The sequence below is a fragment of the Gallinula chloropus genome (genome assembly GCF_964237585.1).
Source record: "Gallinula chloropus genome assembly, chromosome: 18".
NCBI lineage: Eukaryota > Metazoa > Chordata > Aves > Gruiformes > Rallidae > Gallinula > Gallinula chloropus.
The window spans coordinates 10,773,881-10,801,299 of NC_140103.1; the positions used below are offsets into that span (position 1 = coordinate 10,773,881).

The following is a 27,419-nucleotide window of genomic DNA, read 5'->3' on the forward strand; positions in this document are numbered from 1 at the left end:
TGAAGGAACAGTCTGCAAACAATTGCAACTTTTATTACCCAGTGAAGGTGCTACAGAAAACAGCCTTCGCAGAGCAACTCCTCTTCTGCAGCCTTAGCTCTGTTGAAAGAAGCAGATACAGGTCATGAGTGGGGTGTTCTCAGTAAGCTGCCTCATGCAGCAAGCCTCAGCCAGAGATGGCTACTTACAGCTGGGCACTCGATCGCACCGCTGTTGATGTCATCGATGATATCATGTGGGTGCCTGCCATCGATGCTGCAGCCCACAGACTGGGCAGTCCCAAGTATCTCCTTGATGGTGCCTGTGCAGGGAAGATGTGGTTTGTCAGCACTTCACCACGGGAGAAGCTCTGAAGGACATGTACAGCTCTCAGCTCCTCACAGCTCAGCTCTCCCTCCCAGCCCTGGGATTCGCAGCCCACGGGGCTCACCAGGGGACAACAGCCACTTGTCCCCCAGCAGCACGGGGAGCTCCAGCACCCCAGCACAGCTGTGGGACCCGCAGGAGCACACAGAGCACGTGTCTCTGCACATCCCCAACACCAGCACTTACCCGAGAGCTCCCGGGCCAGGGACCTGTGCCGCATCTGCCGCGCGATGTTCACGATCTCATCGAAGCTGACGCTGCCACTGTGCTTGACTGGGAAGGAAAGACATCATACCCATGAGCACACATCCTCAGAGACACACCACGCCAGAGTTCACAGCTACAGCAGGGCTGCCATCAGCACAGAATAGCTGTTTCCTACACTGGGGTGTTGTGTCAGCTCCCCCAGCGACTGTCCAGGCCACTGCACACACGGTGGGTACAGGTGGCTGCTCCGCCCCATCTCCTGAGGAGCTGAGCACTGCCCACATCCAACCTTTATCTGCTGACAGGTGGCTCTACTCCCCCCCCCTCTTCACACTGGATCACATTCAGAACTGGAACCAGAGGGAAACTTACTGTTTTTCTGCTTCTTCCTGTCACGAGGAGGCTCCTTCAGAGCTTTGATGATCAGAGCAGAGGCAGAAGGAACAACCTCAATCTGAACAAAGAGAGATTAATCCCCGCTCTGAGCAATGAGGCAGCTGATGGAGATATTCAGCTGAGCCCTCGGTGCTTGGACAGGAATCTGCCAGCACACTGGGACTCTGGTTAGTTCACCAGTACATGAGGATTGGGGTTTTTTTTGGGGGATACAAGAACTTGTCCCCAGCCTTTCGGCACAGGCCCCCCCACGAGCAAGAGGAGGACTGCTTCCTGGGCTGGGCCTTCCTCTCAGCTCACCACTGGAACGTACCAGCCACGTGGGTCAGGACAGGTACAGTGGCAGGTGGCTACAGGAGCCGTTAAGGAGGCTCTGTCATTCCCAGATTGCCTGGGACAGGCTTTTCCCCAGGGCTGATGCTGTGTAGGAGTAGTGCCCGTACAACAGGCTGAGAGGCTGGGCTCAGCACTCCAGCCCATCTCTGGCCATCGCACACAGGCTTGGGCATGGGAACCTCCCACCCAGCAAGCCCCAAGCACTCACCCCCCACCCCTCCCACGCCCCGAAGGGCCCCCACGGGTGTTTAAGGTCTCCCGGGCAGACCCCCACGCAGCTGGCTGCGTGGAACTCATTTTATCCACCTCGGAAGGATGAAGGGCTGAGTCGACCCTGCCGGGCTGGGGCCTGGCCCGTGCCTGGGGCCTGCAGAGCTGCTCTGTGCCCGCGGCCCCCGGCCGGCCCCGCGGCGGTGAGTACCTGCGCTTGCCTGTTCTGGATGGTGAGTTTCACCGTGATCCGCAGCCCCTTCCAGTCGCCCGTGGCCTTGGCGATGTCATCACCCACCTTCTTGGGAGACTGCGGGGGACACAGCGCTGCAGGCCCTGCTCCGGACCCGCATCCCGCCGCCACCCCCCCGCCCTGTCCCGGCTCTCGCCCGAGCGGCCCCGCAGCGGGGAAGCATCAGCCGCCCCGGGGGCCCCCCCCCCGGTCCCCTCCTCCCCCCCTCCCCCCCGCGGTCCCGGCCCCCTCCTCCCCCCCCACCTCCCCGGTCCCGGCCCCCTCCTCCCCCCCCACCTCCCCGGTCCCGGCCCCCTCCTCCCCCCCCACCTCCCCGGTCCCGGCCCCCTCCTTCCCCCCTCTTCCCCCACCCCGGTCCCGGTCCCCTTTCCCTGGTCCCGGCCCCCTCTCACCCACGACCAGTCCCGGTCCCCCCCCGTCCCCCGCGGGTCGCGGTACGTACCAGGCCGAGAGGGCCGATCTTGGGGGCCAGAGCGGACGTGGCGCCGACCTCCCCGCCGGTGCAGCGCAGGTACACTGCGGGCAGAGCGCGCGTCAGCCCCGCCAGGGTCAGCCCCGCCAGGGCCGGCCCCGGGCCCGGCCCCGGCCCCGCTCCCCACCGCCCCGGCACGTACCCACTTTGATCTCGTTGGGGTCGAACTTGGGCGGCATGGCGGCGGCGCGCGGCGCGGATGGCGGCGGATGCGGCGGGAGCGGCCCAAGGCGGCGGCGGCGGAAGAGAAGAGGCGGCGGGCCCCGCGTGGGCCCTAGATATACCCGCCGAGGTCTCGCGAGAGGACGGCGCCGCGCACGCTCCGCCCCGCCCCCGCCTGGCCCCGCCTCCGCCTGGCCCCGCCTCTGCCTGGCCCCGCCCCGCCTGGCCCCGGCAGGCAGCGGGCGGTCTTCCCGCTGGGGGGCGCACGAGGGCCGCCGGGCAGAACTCTATGGTCGGGGCGCGGCCGCTCTGCAGGGGCGGGCGGGGAGGCGGCGCGTCATGGCGGCGGGGCGCGGTGAGCGGGGCCGGGCCGCGGCAGGCAGCCGGGACGCGTCTTCGCGTTCCTGCCGGGCGTGCGGGGCTCGGGGTGGGGCTGACATCCCGCGGGCTCCTCAGCGGAGCCGGCCGGGCTCCGGGAGCGGCGGCGGCGGCGGCGTGGGTGGGGAGGGGGAGCCGCTGCCCCTGCTCAGCGTCGCCGCTTTCCTCAGGTGCCGGGGCTGCAGCTGGCGGGGGCCGGGCGCTCAGGCGCCGAGCGGCGCCGTCCCGGCTGGCGGCGGAGTGAGGAGACCCGGGAAGGAGCCCGTGGCAGCGGCGTGAGGCGGCGGCGGGGTCGGCACAGCCCCCGGAGAGGAGGAGAGAGAGAGGAGGAGAGCGGCGGCCGGCGGGGAAAGGGCCCGGAGGTTTGTGTCAGGCGCTGCCGGGGAGAGCCCCGAGGAGCGGAGCGGAGCGGAGCCGAGCCCGGTCGTTCCGGGTGCGGCGGGGCACAGGCAGCGCTGCGGCGCGGGGAGATGCGCTGCGGGAGGCAGGGCCCGCGCTGCCCTTCGCCGCCGGTCGCCCGTCTGGGCTGTTGTGCGGCGCGGGGCTGGCTGCTGGCCCTTGGCTGAGCTTCCCCCTCGCCGAGCCGGGCCGGCAGCCGGAGGGGTGTTCGCTGGCAGCTCTGCCCTTCGCGCGGAGGCGGCATCTCTTGCAGGGGCCGCGCTCGGCGCCGGGCGCTGGCTCCTCAGCGGCATCGCTGTGCTCCTCGGCGTGTTCTCCCGGAGAAAACCCAACCTCTCCAAGCTTCCAGACCCCCCCCACCTTGTCAGCGGCAGCGCCATGCTCTGTCCGGGACGTTTTGGGTGATGTCCAGAGGTGTTTTAAACGCTGGGGTTTGGGTCTTTCTGTGCAGCCCTGTTGCTGTTTCACTTCGGTTACATTTGTGTGTAAAGCGAAGGGGTTTATTTTACTCTCGGCATCCAAACAACAGCAAACAGCACCCAGGGGACCTTCCCCTGCCTGTGTGTGTGTGTGTGTTGCTGCTGTGTATTCGGGCAGATGGACCCGTGGCATCCTCAGGGTTTGCAGTTGATGGATGCTGCCTTGCTGCAGGGTGGATGCTGTCCCAGGCACCTACTGGTCGCTCTTTCAGTAACTTAATAATAAAAATAACATCACCTATGGTCACATGCCAAAGGCCCTTCTCGTTACTGACCACTGAGTGCTGGTCTTGCTTAAAATCGATGGTGGTCAGCAGGGTGTGCGAAGCTGATGTCACACAGAGGAGCAGCTTTGCTGCATCTCTTGACCAAGAAAAGGCTGCTCAGTCCATTTAACAAAGTCTCTGATCCTTCATCCTTTGACCCTTGGTATGATTCTGTCCCTGTTCAGCTGTCTTTGTGTCTCTATATTTTTGGGGGTGATGTTTTAAATGACTACAATTATCCACATAACTAATAACAGGGGAGACACGACAAGGTGATGTGTGAGTCCTCAGCAAGGAGTTGAGCACATTCAGCAGCTGGGGTATCTTGCTGGCTCTTGCCCTGGTTTCTCATTGTTAAATCTCTCTGCAGGTGGGATGGGCTGTGTGACTGATGTGCCAGAGGAGGCTGTGCTCTGCTCAGGAGCCACCAGGTCCCTTGCAAGGAGTTATCTGTGTTTTGAACTGCGCTGGGGTCTTGGTTATTCCCACCTGCCCTGTGAGGGGAAGGCAGCTGTGCTGCTCTCAGGATGAGCAGTTTTTCACATTTCTGGCCTAACTTTGTTCTAGAACATTTCACAGTTGCTTATGACTGTGTCAGAATTGGCTTTGAGTGTAAATAGCTTGGGTTTTGTCCCTGCTGCTTGATCTCTTGATACAGTTACAGCTTTTGTAGTTCCTACCCTAGGTTGGACCCTGTGTTTTCCTGATGAACAGCCTTCCTCTCTGCATGTTCCAGCCTGACTTCTTTTTTCTTGCACAGGGGTGACCAAGACAATCAACCCATCTCAGGGACACAGCAGTGTTAACACTTCCACTGTGGAGGTGTGCTGGAGCCTGCCTGGCAGACGAGGGCTGAAACAAAGACAACTGCTGAGACACTGATTTAGTTTTCCTTTTCCTTTTTTTTTCCCCCACACTTACAGAGCCCAGTTCTGTCATCCAGCAAGCACATGCTCCAGGAGCCCTCTGCCTTTAGCTGCACTGATCCTGTGTGCCACTGAGAAGGAGCTGTAGTCAAAAGGAAGGATGCCCCTCTTCTTCCGTAAGAAGAAACCCAGTGATGATGCTCGGAAGCGCCTTGAGTACCAAATGTGCCTGGTAAGCAGTGCTGAGCAGCCACAGATTTGAAGCTGGCTTTCTGGAAGCAAAATCTTCTTCTGAATTATTTCACCTATTCTGCTGTAGGAGCTGTCAACCAGTGCTGGCTTAGGGCATCCCTTTAGTTGTCAGGGCCTGGAACAGGCTGCCCAGGGAGCAGGCTGAGTCCCCGACCCTGGATGGATGAGGTGCTCAGGGATCTGGTTTAGCACAGGACAGGAATGGTTGGACTCAGTGATCTTAAAGGTCTTTTCCAACCTGGTGATTCTGTGATGTGTTGTGCTCTGCCCCAGCAGCACCTGCAATTTAAAAGTGACAAAACTGTGCCTGTTGGGTGTCTGTGAGGTATTTTGGAAAGGAAGGTGCTGTAATGTGCTGATAATGAAACTAGTTTTATGAAATTTATTCACCTGGAACGTTCCTGCTTGGCTCCTGAGGGGCTGGGCAGGGAAAGCCTAGTCTGTCTGTTCTAGGATCAGTTTTGTTGCCTGTGCACATCAGGATATCTGGTTCTGAGGACTTCACAGAGGTGTTAACACAAGTGGGTTTTATTGCCTTGTGTGTCACCTTTTATTTAAGAACACAGTTCCAGAGGTGCAGCTGCTCGCAGGGAGGTTTGTCCAGTGCCACTGCTGTTAGCAGCCACATTGGATGGCCTTGATTTGCACATGGAAACCCACCTCTGTACAGAAGCAGAGTCTTTGCCCCTGCCTACACAACAGAGCTGGCCCTGCAGGTCCCATGGGAGCAGGGAGGCAGCAGTGGGTTATTTTGGCTTCTGAGTACCCTTCAAAAGAAGCTGGGATTGCTGGGGGAGATGTGCCAGTGACACAGCAGGCACTTTACAGGCACTGTGCTGTTCCTAGGGAGTGATGGTTCTCTGGTGCTCCAGAACCCATGGACAGGCTTTTGCAGTTTGGTTTCCTGCAGTTGCAGCAGCACACCCCTTGCTTCCCCTGTCACTGAATCATGTAGCTGTGGCAAAGGGCTGTAATTGCATTTCTAGGGAGGGGCTGGTTGAGCAGTCTGAATCTCTGAGCAGATATCTTCTCTCTCCAGGCAAAAGCAGCTGGTGCTGATGATGCTCTTGACATATCCAAGTGTGAACTCTCAGAGGTATGTTCTCTACGACTTCCACTGTTAGCTCACAGGTCTGATTCCTCTGCCTGCTGCTTGTTACCAGCTGTCAGATCTAGTGTTGTGTCTGTGAGCCTTGTGACACAAACAGCCTTCTTGTTTGTCCTCCATCTGCTGAGCTCTGGCTTTCAGGTGGGACCTTCTCTCCCTCTTTTTTTGTGGGAAATTGCCTGTCCTGCCAGAGCTTCAACAACACTCATGTCCTGGGGATCCATTGTCATTTGGGAAGGGCAGAGTCATCTCATCCCTCCACCAGTGCCTTGGTAGGACCCTAGTTTGGGACCTAATTTTGCTAGTCACAAGGGAATTAATTTGCCAGAGGCTGACTGTTCCTCATCTTAGTGCTACAAAGTCTGCCACCCACATCTGCTTTTCAGCCTAAGTGAAAATCCCTGGTTCCAGGCTGCTGGTTAAGGATGGAAATCTCCCAGCTTGGCTTCTTTTGTGGCAGCCAACTACATCAGAAACAGGCTGTCTGCTGGAGTGTGAGCAGCTAGTGCCAGGCTTCCAGAGGAGATATAGCTTTTCATCCTGGCAGCCAGGCAACCCTCTCAAGCTGAAGCCTGTTTCTGTCTCACTTTCAGGTTTTATTAATTGTCTCATGTTTCTGAGATGTTGGTACCTGTGGAACCTCATGTCACAGGATGCCTTTGCCAGGAGATATTGCACTGCTCTGTGAGGAGACACTTGGGACCATCCTGGAGGGGATAGCTCTCTGCTGTGCAGCATGAAATGGCTTTGCTGAGTCTTTGGGATGTTTTGTTCCAAGATCAGAAGCCAACAGCATCTTGTGTGTGTAGGTTTGTGAGCTGTGTGGGCTGGTCTGTGAGCCAGTCTGGGTGAAAGGGTGGCAGACAGAGGATGCGCTGAGCCAGCTCCATTCATACCCACAGCTGGTCTTAGATCCCCAGCAGCTCTTTCTGCATTGGTGCCATAAAAATCTCTCTTCCTGTTTCTTTTTAACCTTTGCTGTTTGGATAAAGTGAACCATCAGTTTGGTCTTAAAACTAACCCTGGACAAGAGTTTGGCTGGTGCTGGTTCCTTGCTGCAGAACAGGTCCCGGTGCTCAGCCTCAGCTGGCACGGGCTGAATTTGCTGTCACACCCCTTTTCTGCCTGCCCCTCTCCTGCAGAGCTGGGCACACAGGAGGACACTCAGGCCTGCCCATGGCTCACCTGTCTCATTCAGCCCACTGCAGTGCGTTTGCTGAGGCTGCAGAACCACAGAATAATTTGGTGTGATGACTAACTGAAAATATGCCTGAGCTCTGGAGTCGTCTGCGCACTGAATAATAACTCACCAGGGCTTGAACTCCAGCTGAAACCTGGGTGGGTTCCGTGCTGTGCTGTGTGCTGCCCTGTTGTATTGCAAAGAGCCACTGATGCTGCCTAAATGGGCAGCACTGGCATCCCACCCCAAAGCCAGGGCCAGTCATTTTAAGCATTGCTTCTGTTTTTATTCACGTTGGTTCCTGGCACTTCACAGGGGGGCACTGCAGGAGAGCAAAGATGGTACCTTGAGAAGTCTGACATGATTATTTTTTTATTTATTTTAGGTTCCATATGGGGCCTTTTCAACTTGTAAAGTCCTGCAAAAAAAGGTAACACTGCAACCAGAAACTGTGAGATAATTCTATTGTTGTGCTTGAGCATTGTGGTTGTCTTTGAAATGATGGTACCTGGCTGCTCATATGTTGTTTCAGAAGAAGTTTGCTTATAATTACTTTGGCCACGTGCATACAGTACTACAGAGAGAGCAGTTTGAGCAGGACCAGGGCTGTCTGTGTGCTTTAGAGCTAACTTCTGCCCTGAAAGATGGGATGGTGGTTTCCATCTCAGCCTGTCTAATGATACTCCTCTTGTAAGGAGCTAGGCTCTTGTTTAGATCTCCTGTGAAATGTTTGACCTCCTATGAAAACCCATTTGCTAGTTTAATGTTTGGTAGGATACTGAATAAGATGTTGGGTTTTTCTACAGCCTGTGCAGTTCCATCTCAAGGAAGGTGCCTGTTCTAGGCTGCAGCATCTTGAGTTTGTGTTTCAATGGGCTTTCTCCTCCCCAGGTGCTGGTTATTCATACGAATAATCTGACATCTTTAGTTCCAAAGTCTTGCAGCCTCACAAGTCTCATCACATTGAAGGTAATTGTGATTCTGACAGTTAATCTGCAGCCTGTTTGCCTTGTATTCCAGCTGCATGAAAACACACTAGCCCAAATACATCCCTTCTGTGTGAATGTCTTTGCCAAGCACCAGTGAAACCCACCTCTCCTGGGTTTCCCTCCCCAGCACACAGTGGTCAGCAAGTGGTCTGTATGAAATCAGCACACTGTATGGTTTTAGAATATATCATGTTAAAATATAAAGACATAATAAGTCAGTCCCAGGATTCATTTATCCTCTTCATGATCCCATGCTTTTCCCCTCAACTGCATCTCCAGGTGGTGGTCAGTCGGGGCTGAGTGTGCTGTGGGTGCATCTCATGCACTGGTGGGACATGAACAGGAGTGACACTGGTGACAGTGTGTCCTGGGCTGGTATTGCCATACGTGCCCTAAATGCTGAGGGCTTCCAGCTCCACTGCCCTGGTGCTGTGAGGCCACCTGAGGCAGAGCAATTCCAGCAGCTCATCTCCACACCCCATGGAGGGAGGTCTCCAGATGTAGTCCTGCCCTCTCACTGTCTCAGTGCTGATGTCAGAGCAGTTCCACTTCCATGGAGCAGTTCAGCTCACTGATCCTGCAGAAAATGTCCTTTTCTGCCAGGCTGGCTCTGTGGAGATGCTTTATCCAGTTGGCTCATCTAGTTATGTGGAACAGCTCCCTTGGTGTCACTGTTCTCCTTACTTTTGCTTATCAATGTATAGAGGCTTGAGTTTTCAAAAGACCTACAAGAAGTGCCTATGTCTCCTTGAAAACTTAACCTGCTTTTCAAAGCCCCATTGGAAGGGAAGTAATTTTTGATGCTGAGTAATTGATGACCTTCATTCTTGTGCTGTGACTTCCTCTCCCAACCTTGTTTGATGAAATCATCTCCTCCTTCAGGTTCTAGACGTGCACAACAACCAGCTGGCATCGCTTCCTGATGACATTGGTCAGCTGACATCTCTTCAGGTGAAGGATTTGCAGTCCTTGAAAGGAGTTATTGGAGAGGAAGAGCAGGAGAAGTGCAGAAGAGTGGGCATGCTGAGTCCCAGCTTAGAGCCAGGGCTGTCAGTCCAAACAGCTCACACTGCTAAGCAGAGCTGGAGCATCCAGTGCTGTATTTCCCCAGATATTCAGGTTTTACCATTCTGCTTGGGGTGATGATGTTGAGAACTCAGTGCAGCGTGTTGCAGTGCTTGCTGAGGGTCCCTTGGGGTGCAGCTTTAGGTTCAGTCCCTGCTCCCTGGTGGGAGCCAGGGTGGGGGAGTGCTGCCCCAGAGGGCAGGACACTGCTTCCCATGTACTACAGGCTTCAGCACCTGCTGCTGCTCTGGGTTGGGAAGGGTTTCTGACTCATGGTGTACCCTGTACCCAGGGCTTCTGGGGGGTCAATATTTTTTAACCCAGAAAGTATTTTAAACAACCAATTTCAGGTTGTCCGACTGAAAGTTGTCCCAACAGCATAGATGTGTGGAAGATCTGAGACTTGTATAAAGAGTGTCTTGAATGCCTTTTCTGTTAATACCTTAGGTCCTAAACCTTGAAAGGAATCTTTTAAAATGTCTTCCACCATCCATAGGAGACCTCACACAGCTCCAGGTGCTCAATGTGAAAGGTATGGCACGTGTTTCTCGTCAGCGCTCGGCGCAGGGCACCGCTCGTTATCTGGGTGCTGTTGGGCTGTGTTACTAATTACTCCTTTCAACCAAGGCAAGCATGCAAGCAAGATTTGAATTCAGATAGCTGGCAAGGCAGGAGAAATCATCTAAGCTGAAAATTATACCAAATGTTCCCTGCATAACCAGGGTTATTTGGCTGCTTCTTAGGAAACACACACACTGTCTGCCTTGGTTCCCTGCCCTGTGGCTCAGTCCATGGCTCTTGGGTCCAGCTTGCTCTGTATGATGTTTTCTTTCAGATCATGCCTCTCCTCAAAGGAGGGTTGCTGGGTCATCATGCCCCATCTCAACAGCTGGAATCTAGCTTGTATGCCTGCCTGTGGACAGCATTTTGGAGCCCCAGCTGCCTCATTCCTGTGGGAAGGAATGTTGAGCGGGCTGGAGGCACATGTCTTTCCCCAGGAGCACAAGACCCACCTCAGGCAGGAACCCCAGGTGGGGCTTTATCCCCTCTGGATAATGAATTAGACCTAAAGAAGCCTAAGAAAAAAGACCCAGGGAATGTGTCTATGCAGAATCAAGTGTAAGAAAAGTCGTGGGTCTTTGGCAAAAGCAGCTCAGCAAAGCAAGCAGAGCAGTCAGCTGGGGAAAGTAAATTACAGTGAAGTCCACCAACACTCAGAGCTCGGTCCTGTGAGCTGCTGTAGCCCCACCAGGTTTGCAGAGCCCTAACACCAAGCTCACAACCATACCTCTTTTCAGGACTCCTGGGCATTTTCCAGGTACACAATGCCATCAGTGTGGGAGAAAGGAGACTTTGTTACAGGGAGCTGTGGCTGGAACAGGGGAGGAAAGGGAGAGTGAGGAACTGGAAGTGTGGCTCAGTTCATTGCCAAACCTGCCTGCAGTCCGTGGCCTCTGACCTCTGGATGCGCAGTCCCACCTCACGCCCCTTTCTCCCATCTCTGGTACTTGCACCAAAGAAGAGAAAGCTCCATGTTACACATGTTCTCCTGATAAAGAGCTCAGATCCAGCCCACAGCAGTGCCCTCAGCATGAGCAACCACTGCTGGACCTGTGCCCTGGGGCTGTGTGTGAGCAGATCTCCATCCCTGGCTGGACGGCGGCAGTCTTTGGAGTCCTCGTGTGCCCACACAGCCCCATCCCTGCAGTAGAGGATGGTTACAGCTTGGTGTTGCAGCAGATTGCTGCTGGCTCCTGCTCTGGATGCTGACTGGCCTCTCTCTCTCTCTAGGTAACAAGCTGAAGGAGCTGCCTGCTGCTGTGAGCGGGTTGCGGTGTCTGCGCACTCTGGATGTCAGTGAGAACGCGCTGCAGGAGCTGCCGCGGGTGCTGGCTCACATCCGCACGCTGCAGGTACCCTCCCAGCCAGCCCTGCCCCTCTGCCCCTGGCAGGGGCTGTTCCTCCTGCTGCAGGCTGCTCCCCTCCCTGCTTCCTCAAGCCATGATAAATTCTGCATAGAAGGTGAATTGTTAGGGCTTGGGCAGGACCCTCTGTGGGGATTGGAACAAGGCCACATGCAGTTCATGGTGTCCAGAGTGGCTTTTGCTTGGCCTTTCTGCTTTGATCCTTTCTGATCCCTTTTTGTCATGGATTTAATGCACAGGGAGTGAACCCCTCACCCTGTATTTGCTGCTGGGGCTGCCTCTGAGAGCACAAACTCTGGGGGCTCAGGTTGACCCGTCCGCTTTCCACCAAGGCAGATTCTAGGTGAGCAGATGGGATAATGGGATGCTTCCCGTGAGGGTTCTGCCTCTGTTGCCATGCCAGATCTCTGACTCACTGTCAGCCCTGTGGGGCTCTGGCTCCCTGCAGTGCCTGCTCAGAATGGGACAGGTGGGAGGAGTTTTACAGATGTGTTACCTTCTGGCTGCCACACTTGTCAGTGCTGCACTGTGCGAGTGTCAGGCCAGGGGGCTGACTCACACACCAGCATGGGGAATACCAGTAAGAGCTCTCCTGCCTTGAACACCCAGCATCAGGCTTCACTTCTCTTGTGGGTGGTCTCTGAGATGAGGGACCTGTGCAGCTTGCTCCAGTGGTTCCTCTCTGGACCTTCCTGCTAACTCCTCTACAGAAGGCAATGTTAGGTCCTTTTGGTGGCCACAGTAGGACAAAACAGCAAGTGGTCCTTCCACTTGTTCTTACTGGTGTCCCTCTTCTCTCCATGTCCTCTGCCTCACCATCCCTTCCATGCATCATGCTTAAGGGCTCCAGCATATAGAGATTAGTAGAACGTTTCTGGAACTGAGAAGCACCCTACCCTCTCATGTTTAGAAACAAAGTAGGCATGTCTGTAGGAGGGAGATTGTCTGCTGAAGGACCAGCTCAGAAGCTCCCAAGCAAGAGACCATGGAGCCACCTCTGAAAGGCATCAGACACCCAGGGGAAATTCCAGACAAACTCCTATTTATGTCAGAGTTCAGGGTAACATAAATTATTGCTCCAGAAGACAAATTTTGGGGAGCTGCATGGACAGCTGCAGTTGGACTCTGGCTGGGCCACCAGAGTAACCATTAGCTCTGTGTGTTCTCTTTTGGAGACGCTGACCTTGGATGCTTCTTCCATGACCTACCCATCAGCTGATATTTGCAGTGCAGGGACAGAGGCCATCCAGCAGTTCCTCTGCAAAGGTAAGCAAGAGCCTGTGGATGGTATTGAGAATGTGGGGGTCTGTGCTGTGCTCTCATTGGGTGCTGTGGCCTGTTGGAAGATTGTCTTAGCGAAGGACAGACGTTGGGTTGGCTCTGCTTGGGGTGGTTTCTGATGCTCTGCACGCTGGCTGGCTGAGCAGTGATTTACATGTCTTTGCTGGCAGGCAGTGGAACAGGAGTCCTTCCTGGAGATGGGCTTCTTGCTGTCACACAGGCATTTACAAGGCTTTGTTAAAACACCAGAATAGCTGAGTTGGAGACTGAGTGACTGTCAGAATTCATTGTGTCTCCTCGTGGTTTGTCTTCGTGTTTGTATTTTCTCAAGTGGGAGAATTTGGGATCCTGGGGGGGCATCAAGTGGAGTGAGGGCAGCAGGTCACAGGAGGGGATCCTCCCCCTCTGCTCTGCATGGTCAGGCCCCACCTGGAGTGTTGTGTCCAGTGCTGGGCTCCCTGGGATAAAAAAGACAGGGATCTCCTGGAGAGAGTCCAGAGGAGGCTACGGAGATGATGAAGGGCCTGGAGCATCTCCCCTGTGAGGAAAGGCTGAGGGAGCTGGGGCTGTTCAGCCTGGAGAAAAGAAGACTAAGGGGGGACCTTATTCATGTTTATAAATATCTCAAGTGTGGGACACAGGAGGACAGAGCCAGTCTCTTTTCAGTGTCTGTGGGGACAGGACAAGGGGCAATGACTGCAAGTCAGAGCATAGGAAGTTCCCCACCAACATGGGGAAGAACTTTTCCCCAGTGAGGGTGAGGGAGCCCTGGGACAGGCTGCCCAGGGGGTGTGGAGTCTCCATCTCTGGAGAGATTCCAGCCCCGTCTGGACGCCGCCCTGTGCAATATGAGCTGGGGAGCTGCTTTGGCAGGGGGGTTGGACCCCATGAGCTCTCCAGGTCCCTTCCAACCCCTGTGACTCTGTGATTCTGTGATTGGGCATTGTCCAGGTATAGCAGCCTTGGGACAAGGAGATAGACTCGCAGTCATTTGAGGTCCCTTCTGCCCTCATTTTCTGTGAGAAGGGACTTGCAGCCTGCTGGTTTGTTAAGAGAAGGATGAAAACAGATGGGAAACTTGGAGGACAAAGATAAAGTTCTGTGAGTTTGTAAATCCTGAGTTTACCACAGCCAGGAGGGTCTGGAAGATGTTCAGTGGAGGGTCAGTGACTGCCAGGTGTGGTGCTAATCCTGGGGGGGGGCAGTCAGAAGTACCTGTGTGAAGGAAGCCTTTCCCTCTGAGCAGGTTAGCTTTGGTCCTTGTCCTCATGCAGATGGGAGGGCAGGGTCTCCTCTCAGAGTTGAGGAGCTGAAGGAGCTGCTCTGGGCACTTGCCTGCATGGAGAGAGAGTGAGCACAGTTGGAAGCAGTCTCACATGTCAGCCAGCCCCTGGCCATGCTGCCAGGGAGGTCTTTCAGCACTAAATGTTCTTGTTTTGTGTCTGATCCCTTCCAGAGTGTGGAATTGCATACTACTCCCCCCTGCAGTATCTGCATGCCACGCTGGAGAGTGATGCAGGAGGAACATCAGTGGATGGGGTGGACAAGGCAGTGCATAGGTACTTGGAGGAGGAGAACGAGTGGCAGGTGAGGCTCCACTGCTCATGGAGTTATGAGAGAGGGGATTGGATTTGTTTCTGCTCCATCCATGGATCTCATCCATCCCTCATCACCTTCCCCACCAAGAGAGCATCAGTGCCCAGAAGCAGGCATAGCCCTGTGGGCTTGAGTGGCTCATCTCCTCCCCAGCAGCTGGGGGAGGTGTTCCCACTGCTGACTCCTGCACACACATCCCCAAGAACTGTCTTCATCCCTAAAAACAATGATGCACTCAGGGGACAGGGTGACACGGTGTGTGCAGCTTAGTAACACAAGTGGATTTGTGAGGGGACAGCAAACTGCAGGAGAACCTTGTGATTCCCAGCCAGGCACTAGAGATGTCCAGCCCTGCCTGGGAAAAGGGAGCCAGAGAGCCTGGGCACGTCGTACTGATGAGCTGTGCCAATTCTGGGGCTGATTAACACGTACACAGTAAATCTCTTTCACCCTGGAGAAGCACAAATGGACTTAGTGGCATTGGTTGATGTCTGCTTCCTTAGGGGAAGACATAATGTGGGCTAATAATATCTACAAAAATTGCTCCTGGAAGTAAATGTCTGCTGGTGTTTCTTACTTTTCAGAACAAATTCTTGGACTATGAGAAGAGGAAGGTAAGGATGGATCCCTGCAAGCGCTTCGTCTGCAGAGTAGCTCTGCTTATTTTTCATTTTCCCTTCCTTCAGCCAAAACTTTGAGAATTGAGTTATTGCTGAACCCTCCCCACTCCCCACCCCAGAGCTGCTCACTCCTCCCTGCAGCAAACACGTGGGGGAATCTGTGGCTGACTGGTCTGACACATCCAGCCCGTGCAGCGTCTCTCCAGAACGAGCAGTTCCAGTTTAAGTCAGTCCCTGTTGCAGGGCTGGATGTGGGGGCTGGCACACCAGGTGGCTTTTCTCCTTGCCTCTCTGTGCTGGAAGCTCAGCACGCTTTGCACATGAGGTGGGCAGATGTGTGTGAGCAGCTCATGCACAGACTGCTCATCACATCCCTGTCCCAAACTCCAGCTCCTACTTTTGGCTCATAGTGCCACCACTCCTGCTCCCTCCCAGTGTTCCTTCTTTCTGTCCTCCATTCCCCTGACCTGGCTGCATGTTTAGTTTGCTCTTCTGTTTCACTGGCCTCTGTCTCCAGCCCCATGCAAGGCTCACTTCAAAATCATCAGGAGCTCCTAGGGTGCAGCTTGCCTCTCCCTTTGGCTGAGCTGCTCATAGCTGGCTGCTGTTGTCTTCAGACAAGGGAGTCCCCTTCCCATCTGGGACTGAGCACAGCCTGAATTTTGGGCTTCCCTCTGGGTGTTTGTATTGGCTGTTTCAGTTGTATGAGTTGATCCTGGGGACTTTGGCTTCATGTGGGGAGTTTGGAGACTGTGAAGCAGCAGCAGCTTCTGCTTCACAAGTTTTAGGTTCCTAAGGAGAGAACATTTCCACCCGCTAGCCAAGCCTCCCGTTTGCCACTTGGCTAGCTCGCTCGTGGTTGAGAGGCTTGCTGTGCCCTGGTTTATGTTTTTGCCAGAATTTGTGCTTGCTTGGGAAGGAGCAGAGCCAGCAGCCTGCTGATTTCTGGCATCCATCTTTCTTCTTACTCCTCACAGGAAAAAAAAATGCAGGAGAAGCTGGAATTTGAGCGGCGCCTGAGCATGGGGCAAAGAGAACATGCTCTGCTTGTTCAGCAGGTCAACAGTCAGAAGGATGAGATACTTCAGACAGTGAGAGAGGTAGGTCTGCTCTGGGCAGGCCCCATGAGGACACAGCCTTTCCTACACCAACCACGTTCTCCTTTGGTTCTGTCTTGCTTCTGCATAAGGACCAGATGAAGCTGGAGGAGGGTCTGACAAAGCACCAGCGCTACTTGGAGGAGGAGCGCCTGAAGCTGCTGCAGCAGTTGAAGCAAGCAGAGCAAGGCATTGCTGGCCGGATCCAGAAGCTGCTAGAGGACAATCAGAGGTGGGGTCCCAGGGTGTCTCTGATCTCTGTCCCCTGAGGGCTCATGTTGTTTTGTCCCATTCTGAGCGGTTCGTTTTCCCTTGTCTGAGTTTCACAGAACTGGTCAGCGTGGAAGTCTGTAGGCAGAGCCTTAGTTGTTGAGCTGTCAACATCCCATTTAAAGGAAGAGGAATTTGGCACCTTAAAAAAATAGTGTTTCACACATATCTCTGCTGTTGGAGTGTTTTTGTGGACGAACCTGGCTGGGCTGGTGCAGGGTTCCCAGCCTGCTTAAAGCTGCTCATCTGTGCATGAGAAGCAAAATTGTTTTCCACCCTTCAGGAGCAGGGTGTCCTGCTCAGCTTAACAAAACCCACTTGTTTCATCTTCCCTTGTAGGCAAAAACAAAGTTCAGACATTCTGAAATCCTTGGAGAATGACAGGTGAGTTCTCCTCTTTCTCTTCTAGAAAGGGGCAAGTTGCTGGGAAGAGGGCTGGGACTGTCCTTTCAGAGCCACCAGTCTGAATCCAACTTAAGTCATCTCCTATCTGCAGCTGGCTCTGGTCACTGTGCAGGGCAGTGCACTAGATGTGCCTGATCTTACCCAGTCTGCCAAACCCAGTGGGGTGGTGGTTTCAACCCTTTTTCACCTCTGAATGGTTCTAGCCAGAGAATTTGGGAACAAACCCCTGTATTCCACTATCTGGGACCAACAGAAGTTCTCCATCTGTTGGAAAGCAAGGCATTTATGGAGATGATCCAGTCAAGTGTACATTGAAGGCAGTGCTGCCACTCAGCCAACACTTGGAGCTGGCTTTGCCACTAAACGTGGTTGTCCCCAACTTTCCCCTGTCTTATTGCTCTACCTCATTGCTCTCTGCAGCTCCCTGCCAGGTGGTGGCAGAGATGTCAGGGTTGGTCTCTTCTCTCAGGTGACAAGCAATAGGATGATTGGAAATGGCTTAAAATTGCCCCAGGGGAGATTTAGGTCGGATATCAGGAAAAATTTCTGTACTGGAAGGGTTGAACAGGCTGCCCAGGGGGGTGGGGGGGCCATCATCCCTGGAGGGGTTTAAAAGTTGTGTGGAAGTCCTTAAGGATGTGATCTACAGGTGGGCTGGGCAGGGTCAGGCTGTGGTTGGGCTCAATGATCTAAAGGGTCTCTCCCAACCCAGGTGATCCTGTGGTTCTATGTGCTGTCCCTGCCCTTCATCCAGCTGTTTGTGCTGCCTGGTGGCACAATGAGCTGGGTGGGGACACTGACCTGGCTGACAAGAATCCTGGTGTAGTCAGGTAGTTTTGCAGCCACACCAGTTCCTGATCTGTTAAGTGGCACTGTGTGTGCTCCTGCTGGGACAAGGACACAGGAGGTGGGAATTGAGGTCAGGCTGCTGCTTCAGCACTGCTGCTGCCTTCAGTCAGCTTTAAAGCCTGGTCAAGCCTTGAGAAAGGAAAGCAGCATGAAGGAGCTGACACTGTGCTTGCTGTGAGTGTGTGCATCTGGTTCTCAGGAAGATCAGCTTTCCAGTCTAAGGAGCACTTGTTCCCATAGTTTTTGAGGAAGATTTACATTGTCTCCCATAGACTTACAGGTGTCTTACTGAGAAACCACAGAGACTTTTGTGTCTCTGATAAGTCCACAGCTTTCCTGAGCAGGTACCAGGGTAAATCTGGCCAGCCTTTAGGCTCTGAGCTGGGTGGGTGGAGGAGGAGACGTGTGACAGCACCTGGTTGAAGGAGTGGCTGGTTTATTCTGGTTTGTTTGGCAGGATAAGGATGGAACAGCTGATGGCAATAACACAGGAGGAGACAGAGCATCTCCGCAGAAGGGAAGTGGCCTGTAAGTCTGGACTACTCTTTGTGGGGGTAAGAGTGCAGGAAAGACCTGGTTCCTCTGGAGATGTGCTGAACAGGTGACAAACCCATGGGAGATGCACTGCCACACCCTCATTCTTTCTGTGTTGCTTGATGCTGTGGGGCAGAGCTGCAGGGAGTTGAGTTCCACATGGACCAGAGCTTCCACCTTCAGCCCACTGCCAGCTCTCTTGAGGTGCAAGCCCTGCTCCCTGTGTAGACAGCGTGTTGCACAGGGGGTTGTGAGGCAGAACACAAGCACAATGTGTGCTTTGTGTTTCAGAGGCACCAAACAGCTGTTTCCTGAGGGGTTCCTGAGGCAGGAGCTGTACTGGAAACAGAAATGGTGCTAGGGAGCCTGTTCTGCTCATGATGACCATGACCTCGCAGGGGGCATGGTGTGTGTGTTGTCACCCCAGGGACAGGTGGCTGTCAGAGGGATGTGCAGAGGTGTAGCCCATCAGGGTGGGTGGGCAGTGACTGTGCTCCTTGGAGTGCACAGGCAGAGTGGAGTTACTCAGCTCTGATCCCAATAAACAGCCAGAATTCTGGGCAGCTGAAGGAGTCTGCTCTGCACTGAATGACATGGCAAAAGCAGGGGCACGTGGGACATGAGAGAGCAGGCGCTGTTAGTTGGAAGTGACTGTGGAAGGGGAGGTAGCTGAGCGCCTGCTCTTGACACCCCCTTCTGTCTCCTAGCTGCCATGCAACAGATGCTGGCTGAGAGCTACAAGAACAAGCTCATCCAAATGACCTACGAGTCTCGTCGGCAAGACCTGGTCACCCAGGCCTGCTCCAGGTACGTGGGAGAAGTCTAGGGCTGGTGGTGCTGTTGTAGACCCTGTTTCTTTCAAGAATATGCATGTTACTCATACTTTGGATTACTGATCCTTGTAGGGAAGGAGGTTTTAACCTCTTCAGTAGCCCTTGTTCAGTGAGAAATTCCTCCATTCCTGGACTCCCTGCTGCCTGCCTTTCCTCTTGTTTGCACTAAGTCTCAGACCCAGTGGTAACTCCATGGCAAATCCATCTTCTTGCAGCCTAGCTGAGATGGATCAGAAGTTCCAGCAAATCCTGGCTTGGCAGCAGCTGGATCAGAACAAGGCTGTCAGTCAGATCTTGCAGGAGGTAGGTGAAGGGGCAAACTGCTTGCTCAGGGCATCGAGGGAAAGCAGCTGCATGTGAAACAAAACATGCTGTGCTTCAGGACATGGTCTAGAGGTGGACTAGGCAGGATTAGGCTGTGGTTGGACTTGATGATCTTAAAGGTCTCTTCCAGCCTAAGTGATTCTATGAAACAGGATGAGAGTGGCTCACAGGAGGTGGCTGGGCTGCATGCAGTTTTGTTGTAGGACACTATGTGCTAGACTTGAGAATCTCTGGTAACAAACTGACTGGAGTTGTCTAAAGAAAAATACATTTCTTTTTCAACTAGACAGCAAATTTTCAGAAAGATCAGCAGCACAGGCCATGGGAAGCAAAAGCCTTGGCTGGTCAATAGGATTTTGAGACAGAAGTGCTGTCTGTTGGCAGGTTTCCTGGTGATGTGGTGCAGGTTGCCTACAGGAAGCATTTTGAAAGGCTCTGTTCCTTTTGAATCCCTCATTCTAAACCTGAGACCTTGCAGCTTGGTTTCCAGCAGTGCTGGGTGACTGTGCCCCACTGCACAGCCTGGGTGCTCCATGCTGCTGGAGGTGGGAGGTGGGGTTCATGCAGAGCACTCAAAAGGTGCACTTCAAGAACATGACTCCTGTAAAGAGGGTTTGGCCTCTGGGGCTGTGGGATCTAAGTCATGGTGTAATTAGGAGGAAGCAGAGCAAGAGTACAGAGTAAGCACAGCTCAGGTGCTTGTAGGGGTTTGTTCTTAGCCTGTTCAGAGCTGTGTGAACAGCCCTCACTAAGCAGGATGCTGTCTGTCCCTCAGATTGAGATGCAGAAAGCTGCCTTTGAAGCTCTCCAGGTGAAGAAGGATCTTATGCACAGGCAGATCAGGAACCAGGTGAGTCAGCAACAGAGAGAAGAGCAACCAGCTACTCAACTCGCCCTGCCATTTGATGAGACACTTCTGAGGAAGATCATAGAGCAGGGTCTGGAGGAAGTGAAGAGCTCTTGTATTGCCAAGAGCGCTGTAACAGAGCCATGGGCAGTGTTGGTTACACCACTGGCTCCCAGCTCCTTGGGAGGGAGTGTCAGTGTGGGCTTTAGATTCCTGGAAGTAATGGACTTGCCATTGCTTTGGTCAGCTCAGCACTAAGGTGGGTGAAGAGCTGAGAGTGGTCACTAGAGGACAGACCTGCGCTGGCTCTGTAGGGAGTCTGCAACGTTTCCTTCAGGCTGTGTACTCAGCGGGGCTGCTGTTGCCACATGAGTCGGCTGCATCTCCATCCAGCACGTTAGAACCACACCTTGAGCCATAAGGTCACCTTTTCTTTCCCATTCTCCACCTGCCTTTCTGAGCTCGGTCCTGTGGAAGGTGCAATGTGGTGTTGGGCAGGGGGAGAGTGAAAGCTGGTGGGGAATGTAGAGGTGGTGGTTGCACAGAGAGGAAGAAGGTAGTGGTGGGTGGTGCATGAAGATGGGTGGCTGGTTTTGGGCACACAGGCTCTTCCCTCTCCTGATCTGGCACTAGCAGAATAGTCTCAGGTCAGGGGTTGGTGTTGGATAGCTTGGGTCCCTTGGTGGCCAGTCTCTGCATTGTGCTGGAAGCCTGTGGGCAGTGCACGGATGGGCCAGGAGATGAGGCTGACAACTCTTCATTGCTGGAGTTCATCAGAGTCCTGCAGTTTGCTCACACTTGCTCTGGAAACAAAGTTTGTTCCCTGATCCCACAGCTGGACCTTTTACTGTTGAAATCCAGCCCAGCCCAGCCCAGCAGCATCCTGCATGGGTGCTGAACAGGCAGGAGCACTGGGTGCTGCTGCTGCAGAGCCCTGGAGCTGGCAGGGCTTTGGCAGCACATGTTAAGCAGCGTGGCCTGGGGACTGTAGCTGGTGGGTAGGTGAGCTGGGCTCTCATCTTGGCTTCGCTGTGGGACCTTGGGCAACTCCACCTCTCTGTGTCTCAGTTGCCCCACCTGAAAGAGCCACATATCATTATGGGATTTGCTGGAGCATCTAGAAACCAGGACCCTGCCCCAGTTAACCTCTGGTGTGAAGCAATGGTGCCAGGAGGACTTTGGTAATCAACCTTGAGTGGCTGTGAGAGGTTTGGCTGAACAAACCCACTGCAGTGTGCTTCTAGGCTTGGCCAGAAGGTGTTTAGAGCAGAGAGATGATTAGAGTGCAGAGGACATTGCTCCTCAGGCAAGAGACAGAGTGACCCAAAGAGTGTGTGTCACAGAAGGGTGTCAGCAGGTTCCCCAACCTCCTGGGCAGCTCTGCAGTGCCGTCCCTCCCAGTGCAGCAGCCAGGCCTCATGTGCAAAGAGCATAAATCAAAGTCATTTCAAATGTTAGTAAAAAATGTTTCATCTTCTGTTTAGATTAAATTAATAGAAACAGAGTTATTGCAGCTGACACAGCTGGAGTTAAAGAGGCAAGAACTGGACACAGAGACGCTGCAGGTATGTAGGGCTCTGGGGCTGCCCCACCACCCTCTCTCTGCTCTGGGATTGCAAAAGCTCCACCTGCTGCTTCTGCTCCTCACAGTTTCCAGATGGTTTGATGCTCAGTCAGAAGGGTCCCGACTCACAGGGCACCATAGATGGTCTTTGCTGTGGGAGTGTGGGAACACTCCTGCTGCTCCTAAACACCTCAGTGTGTTTTGGGGGGGAGGCAAAGGAGCCAGTCCTGCCAGCCACGGGCAGCTGGGGTTTGCTGGGTGGGACAGGAGTTTGTGATCCAGTTTGGCTGTCCCAGGAACACCTGCCTGCTATGCATCACGTGTCTTCTTACATCCTCACGTTGTGTTTTGCTTTTAAACACCTGCCAGTGATGGCTCTGGGCTCTCCCCCTTCATTTCTGAGCCTTGTCCCCCCAGCTGCTCCACCACCATCCCACCATCTGATGGGCTGACCTTGGTGGCAGTCATTCCTGAGGGACAGTGAGTTTGGCTTAGGCAGTTTGGCTTTTCATTTCTTGTTATTCCACCTTTACATCATCAATTGATGTGTGTGTGCTGGTGCCAGCCTAGGCCACCCCTTCAGTCAGCCTGCCATCAGCAGCAGGCACCATGTTCTCTCCGGTGGTGTTGGGGGTGTCATTGGGGGGGGGGAACTGCCCAGAGTGTGTGCAGGGAAGACTGAGGGAGCCCCAGCAGTGTCATTGGGGTGGCACTGCACTTGAGTGATTCCTGCTAGGTGACTGCAGGAGCTCCAGGGGAGTGCCAGAGTGAGGATCTGTCCTGGCACCCATCTGCAGCACAGCCTGTGTGCAGCATCAGCACTGGGTGCTGGAGACAAGGGCAGAGGTGGCTGTGGCTGAAGCCCCACGGCCTGGGCTGTACCCACAAGGTGCTGGGCAGGACTTTCCCTGCAGCTGTGCTTAATCCTGCCATGCAGCAGGCAGGTGCTGTGGTAATGACCTTGGTAAGTCACTGGAAAGCAGGAAGAGCCAAAACCCCCTGGAAAGGGGGGGTGTCTGCATGGGTTTCCTGCAAGGTGGGTCTGGGAGAGAGCGATCCCAGCGGGGTGTCCGCAGGGTGGGCGGGCAGGGGGCTCATGGCAGGGTTGGCTGAGGCTGTGTGGCTTTCTCTCTGGAGTAGCTCCCACATGTTGGTAGTTGTCCCTCTTAGCTCTGAGGGGTCCTGACATGGCAGAGCTTTCCTGCCTCTGTCAGGGCAGAGCATCCTTGCTCAGCTAAGGGTGGGCTTTGCCCACGAGAGGCAAGCGTTCCTGGCTCCTGCTGAAGGAGCAGCTTGTCCCTGCACAGGGCCCAGACGCTGGCCAGTGAAGGTTTCCCCACATGTCTCCCTTGGGAGACCAGCCTTCTGCCAGATCCCCTGTCCCTTTGCCACAGACATGGGAAGTCCTTGTGGCTGATGACCTCTGGCTTAATGATCCTGCAGCAGGTATGAGCTACCTGGGACTGCACCATGCAGAGACACCACACGGTCTCTTGTCCATGAGACAATTAACCTCAGCTCATGATTTACCTTGATGAAGGTGACAATTTATCTTGCCCTGGTACCCAGCAGTGCTTGATGTGAGACCCCAGTGAAAGCAAAGGTCCCAGAGGTGTGGGGAGGCTGCTGCCTCACCTGTCCTGCATACCTGCAGGCTTCTAGACCTCCTTTCAGGTCTTTCTCCAGTGAGAAGGGAACCAGGACCCTTCACTTCATCACACGGGGACCGTGTGTGATGAAGTGATGGAGAGCTGAGCCAGCATGGTCTGGGGCTGCCCCAGGTGTGCAGGGGGCTGAGCCCACCAGTGCTCACTGTGGGACCCATGGAGGTGGGTGCAGCTTGGGGCTGCCCTGCCACCCCCAGAGAGCATGGGGGTGTCAGCTCAGCCAGCCCAAGGGCCTGTGGAGCTTCCACAGGGCTCCCACATCCGCTGCGGCTGGTTGGAACGGTAAGTGCTTTGCTGGAAATGGGCACAGGGGCATTGCTTGCAGCTGTACTGTGTGGAGATGGAGATGCCAGAGTCCTTCTGTTGCAGGGTGTGATCACGGAGCAACGCCAAGCTCTGGGCTACCTGCTGCAGCAGCTGCTCAAAGAAAAGAAGCAAAGGGAAGAAGAGCTGCGGCAAATACTGGTAACGAGGGCCGGCCGTGGTGTGCTGTACGTGAGGAGGTGTGAGGGGCAGCTGTGGGGAGAGAGTCTCTGCATCAGCACGGGGATAGAGGGGAGCAGAGGAGGGCTCTGAGGGGTCGTGTCCAGATCCTGGGACTAATTTAACTTGGAAAGTGGCTCTCAGGGCACGGCTGCTGCCGGGCTGGTGCAGCACGAGGCGTCACCATCGCCCGTCTCCCTGTCAGGAAGGGGCTCAGGGGTTCTGCTGCTCATGTTGTTCTCTCGGGCTGCTGAGTGACTGGATTTGTTTTTCAGCTGGAAATGGAGGCAAAGAGTGAAACCAAACAGGAGAACTACTGGCTGATCCAGTACCAGCGCCTGCTGAGCCAGAAGCCCCTCTCCCTGAAACTCCAGGTCGCTGCTGCTGCTAACGCTTTCACTGTACCTGTGCTCTGCACTCTGGGGTGTGGGGGGAGCCAAGGCAGCCTTGCTGGCCCCACAGGTTCAGCACAGACAGGGAGTGGGGCACAGGCCCCTCACACACCCTGGGCCACTCAGCAGCCCTCTTGTAGGTTGGAGGTTATGGATGGGGCTGGAAGGAGCCCACGCTTGGCTGCCATCCCACCCTCAGACTGCTCGCACAGAGCAGAGGACTTTCACCCTTCCAGGCATGGCTTATGTTCCAGCCAACCCCCCAGACACCTCTGGATGGCTTCTCGAATTCCACTGCAAATCCCCTGCCCATTCCTCCTGAGGCAGGTGTCTGTGTGGTTAAATTACCTATGGGGTACCCACAGGGGCACTGGGCTGAGCCCTGCCCACGCTGCACAGCAGATTGAGCTTGCAAAGCAGGTGCCATTGCAGACATTGGCTGCCAAAAACATTTGGTTCTTCCCAAACCAGCATTTTGAATTGTGCTCCTAAACCTCCCAGGGCCACAGCTCCTCCAGCTCTTGGCCTTTGAGCTTTGGCATCTCAAGGGACACAGAGTGCCTCGAGTAGGGCAGGGGGCAGGACGGAGCAGGGTGCCAGGCTGTGCTCCCTGCCTCGCTGCTGCCTGTCCCTGTGCTGTTCCTCGAGAGCCAAGTCTGTGAGCTTACGCTGTGTTTTGCAGGAGGAGGGCTTGGAGAGGCAGCTGGTGAACCTGTTAATTGAGCTGTCTGCTGAACAGTACGTGCCAGTCTTCGCACACCATCGGATCTCCTTGCAAGCGCTCAGCACCATGACCACCAGTGACCTGGAAAAGGTACGAGGCAGCAGATCCCACTGGCTGGTCCTGCCCCTGCTCCCACCCCGCTGCGCTCGGGGCTGCGCCTCTGGCAGTTCTGCTATGAAGGACAGTTGGTGCTCCTGGTGTGTCACCTCCCAGCAAGGAGAGGTGCCAGTGTTGCTCTACATGTGAGACAGCTCTCCCAGAGCACTTGCAGGGTGGGCTGGCACTTGGCTCTCTCTTTCAACACCCCTCAGATGCTCCTTGTAGTTGAAACGGCACCGGGAGATCCCTTTACCTGGCTTTGCCACCTGGCAGATGTGCTGCCCTTGGTGTGGCTGGGTCTTGCCAGCGAGGCCCAGGAGTTTGCAGTGTCCCATGGGGACATCCATCCCCTTCTTTCCCCTCCAAGAGCTTACAGCCCTCCTCTTGCACCGCAGGTCGGCGTGGCGGAGGCTGGGCTGCAGCGTGCCATCCTCAGGCGAGCTCAGGAGATCCTGGCAGTGGCCAAGACAATCCCAGGTACCACCCCTTCTACTCTGCCTGGTCTGGGCCATGCTGGATGCTTGCAGGAGGTGCCTGAGCTCCAGCCTGTAGATCTGCAGGGCCAGAGGCTCCCTTTGGGGAGTGGAGCTGTGCCAGGGCTGGTGTGCAGGGAGGAGTTGGGGCAGTGGGTGCTGGTAGAGCTCAGGCTGGGCTGTTGAGCTGGTCCCATTGACTTTCCTATTGATGGGAGCCCCAGGGTCCCGTCTGCTGCAGACATGGCTGGGTGGGAGCTGGGCAGCTCTCCTGGTGCTCAGACCTGCTGGTGTCTGCAGAGCTGCTGAGAACAGACGCTGAGGTCCCTGAAGCCCCAGAGCCCAGCGCTCCCTGCGAGGAGTTTCCAAGCCCCACGCTCCCAACGGCACCCCCGCTGCAGTGGGATGAGAAGAAGTCGGAGTGTGTTGTCTGCATGGAGCAGGAGGTGAGACCCCAGCACATCCGCGGCTGGAGCAGGGAGGGCAGCATCCAGCACAGCCCCATGTCCCTGTCCCCAACCTGGCTCTGGGCCCTGCCTGTGTGCTCATCCCTCCGGCTGCCCGGCGCAGCGGGGAGGGGGCAGGGGCAGGGCCCCTTGCTGGAAGGAGCTTGCTGAGCTCCTGTGCCTGGAGCAGCTGAGGGGAGCGTTCATGGGCCTGCTTGGTCCAGCCCCAACCCGTGTCCTTCCCACAGGCCCTGCTCAGCACAGCCTGGGCCCTCAGCACACGTGGCACTGTGCTGTGCCCATGGCTGGAGCTCAGGGTGCAGGGCTGTGCCTCCCACACTGACACACCCTGGGTGATGCCCATCTCCTCCAGCCCCGTTCCCTCCTGTGCTGGAGCACGGCAGTGCTGGGGGGGGACATTGTGTGACAGTGACACTCCATGTCCTCTCCTCCTTCTCTCCCCAGACCCAGATGATTTTCCTGCCCTGTGGCCACGTCTGCTGCTGCCAGGCCTGCTGTGACCGGCTGCACGCTTGTCCCCTGTGCCGCGGGGACATCACGCAGCGCGTCCGCATCTTCCACAGCGGCTAGGCCGGGCGCAGGGAGGTGCCGCGGCCCCGCTCCGCGTCCAGCCGCCTCCCCGGGGTGATGGGCCCCTGCCCCGTGTCAGCGCAACACGTGTGTCAGCCCACGGCCCTGGGCTGGCTGCACCCAGGAGTCTCCACATCCACCATGTTCCCGATGGCTTCCCAGCCTCTGCCCTGGGTTCCCTCTGGATCAGCGTCCTCTCCTGCCTGCCCGCCCAGCAGCCTCTTCCCTGGCGCGCTGGCTGGCTGGTGGCACTGGTGGCACAGTTGGTGGCACTGGTGGCACAGTCAGTGGCACTGCTGAAGCTGCTTTGGCCTCACAGCTCCAGGCCGTGGCCATAGCGCTGCCCGGCTCCCGCAGCGAGCGCGGGGAGCTGGAGCCTGGGCAGCGCCCCGTGGGGGGACACAGCCGGGTGCTGACAGCACCTTCACCTATGTCATGACCAAGCTCTGGGGTTGCTGCTCTGCAAACCCACAGGAGTGGGTCTGGGGCACTGGGGGGCTGCAGCCATGGGCAGTGGTGGCCAGGGCGGAGTGTGGAGCTCCCAAACCCTTGTGCTGTGGTAGAGGGGAGTCTGCCCCAGGCCCAGGACTTGAGGGCTCTGGCCCAGCAGCCCAGTGTGGTTCCCCACCCGAAACCCAGGCTGGGAGCAGAAAGTGCTGCAGCCACTGCAGCGAGGGGGGTGGGATGGGGCTGCCCCCAGCACAGCTCTGCTTGCACAGTGCAGGGGGGTGGTTCTCCAGCCTGGTTAATCAGTAATGATCCCAGTCAGCTGTTGGTCTCTTGACCTTGAAGTGGGAAATGTGGAATGAAGCCCATCCGGCACGGCCCTTTCCCGGGAGAAGCTATTAAAGAGCAGCTGGTTTCTGCTGGCTGGAGCTCGCTGCCGTCTTCCTTTGGGGGGGGGGGGGCGTTGAGGGGGAGGGTGTGCCTGAAACCTGGGGCTGCAGAAGGGGCAGGGCTGTGCCCAGCTGCCCAGCATCACCTCCTCCTCTCCCTCCTCAAATGGGGAAGAAAT

General features: G+C 55.6%; 2 protein-coding genes across 2 annotated transcripts in view; one reads left to right on the forward strand and one right to left on the reverse strand.

Annotated features, from left to right (window-relative positions):
* The window catches only part of RPL12 (ribosomal protein L12), a 58,923-nt gene continuing 31,504 nt past the window's right edge, over positions 1-27,419 (reverse strand). Inside the window, exons 2-8 of the mRNA XM_084272328.1 lie at positions 2,383-2,431; positions 2,211-2,284; positions 1,727-1,825; positions 946-1,027; positions 553-639; positions 189-301; positions 1-99 (exon numbers count right to left, since the gene is read on the reverse strand). Of these exons, the coding sequence (XP_084128454.1) occupies positions 94-99; positions 189-301; positions 553-639; positions 946-1,027; positions 1,727-1,825; positions 2,211-2,284; positions 2,383-2,419 (498 nt within the window). The 5' untranslated portion in view covers positions 2,420-2,431 and the 3' untranslated portion in view covers positions 1-93. The remainder of the gene's footprint in view (positions 100-188; positions 302-552; positions 640-945; positions 1,028-1,726; positions 1,826-2,210; positions 2,285-2,382; positions 2,432-27,419) is intronic.
* On the forward strand, positions 4,951-27,240 carry LRSAM1 (leucine rich repeat and sterile alpha motif containing 1; the record flags this gene model as incomplete). Its single annotated transcript, XM_084272662.1, has 24 exons — positions 4,951-5,022; positions 6,082-6,138; positions 7,716-7,760; positions 8,222-8,299; positions 9,202-9,270; positions 9,832-9,916; positions 11,176-11,297; positions 12,485-12,575; positions 14,047-14,177; positions 14,771-14,800; positions 15,784-15,906; positions 15,996-16,135; positions 16,513-16,557; positions 17,885-17,955; positions 18,669-18,768; positions 19,010-19,097; positions 19,894-19,968; positions 21,450-21,530; positions 23,566-23,661; positions 23,955-24,053; positions 24,754-24,885; positions 25,290-25,371; positions 25,668-25,813; positions 26,279-27,240. 24 exons carry the CDS (start codon positions 4,951-4,953, stop codon positions 26,402-26,404), a joined length of 2,184 nt encoding a protein of 727 aa, XP_084128788.1. The 3' UTR covers positions 26,405-27,240.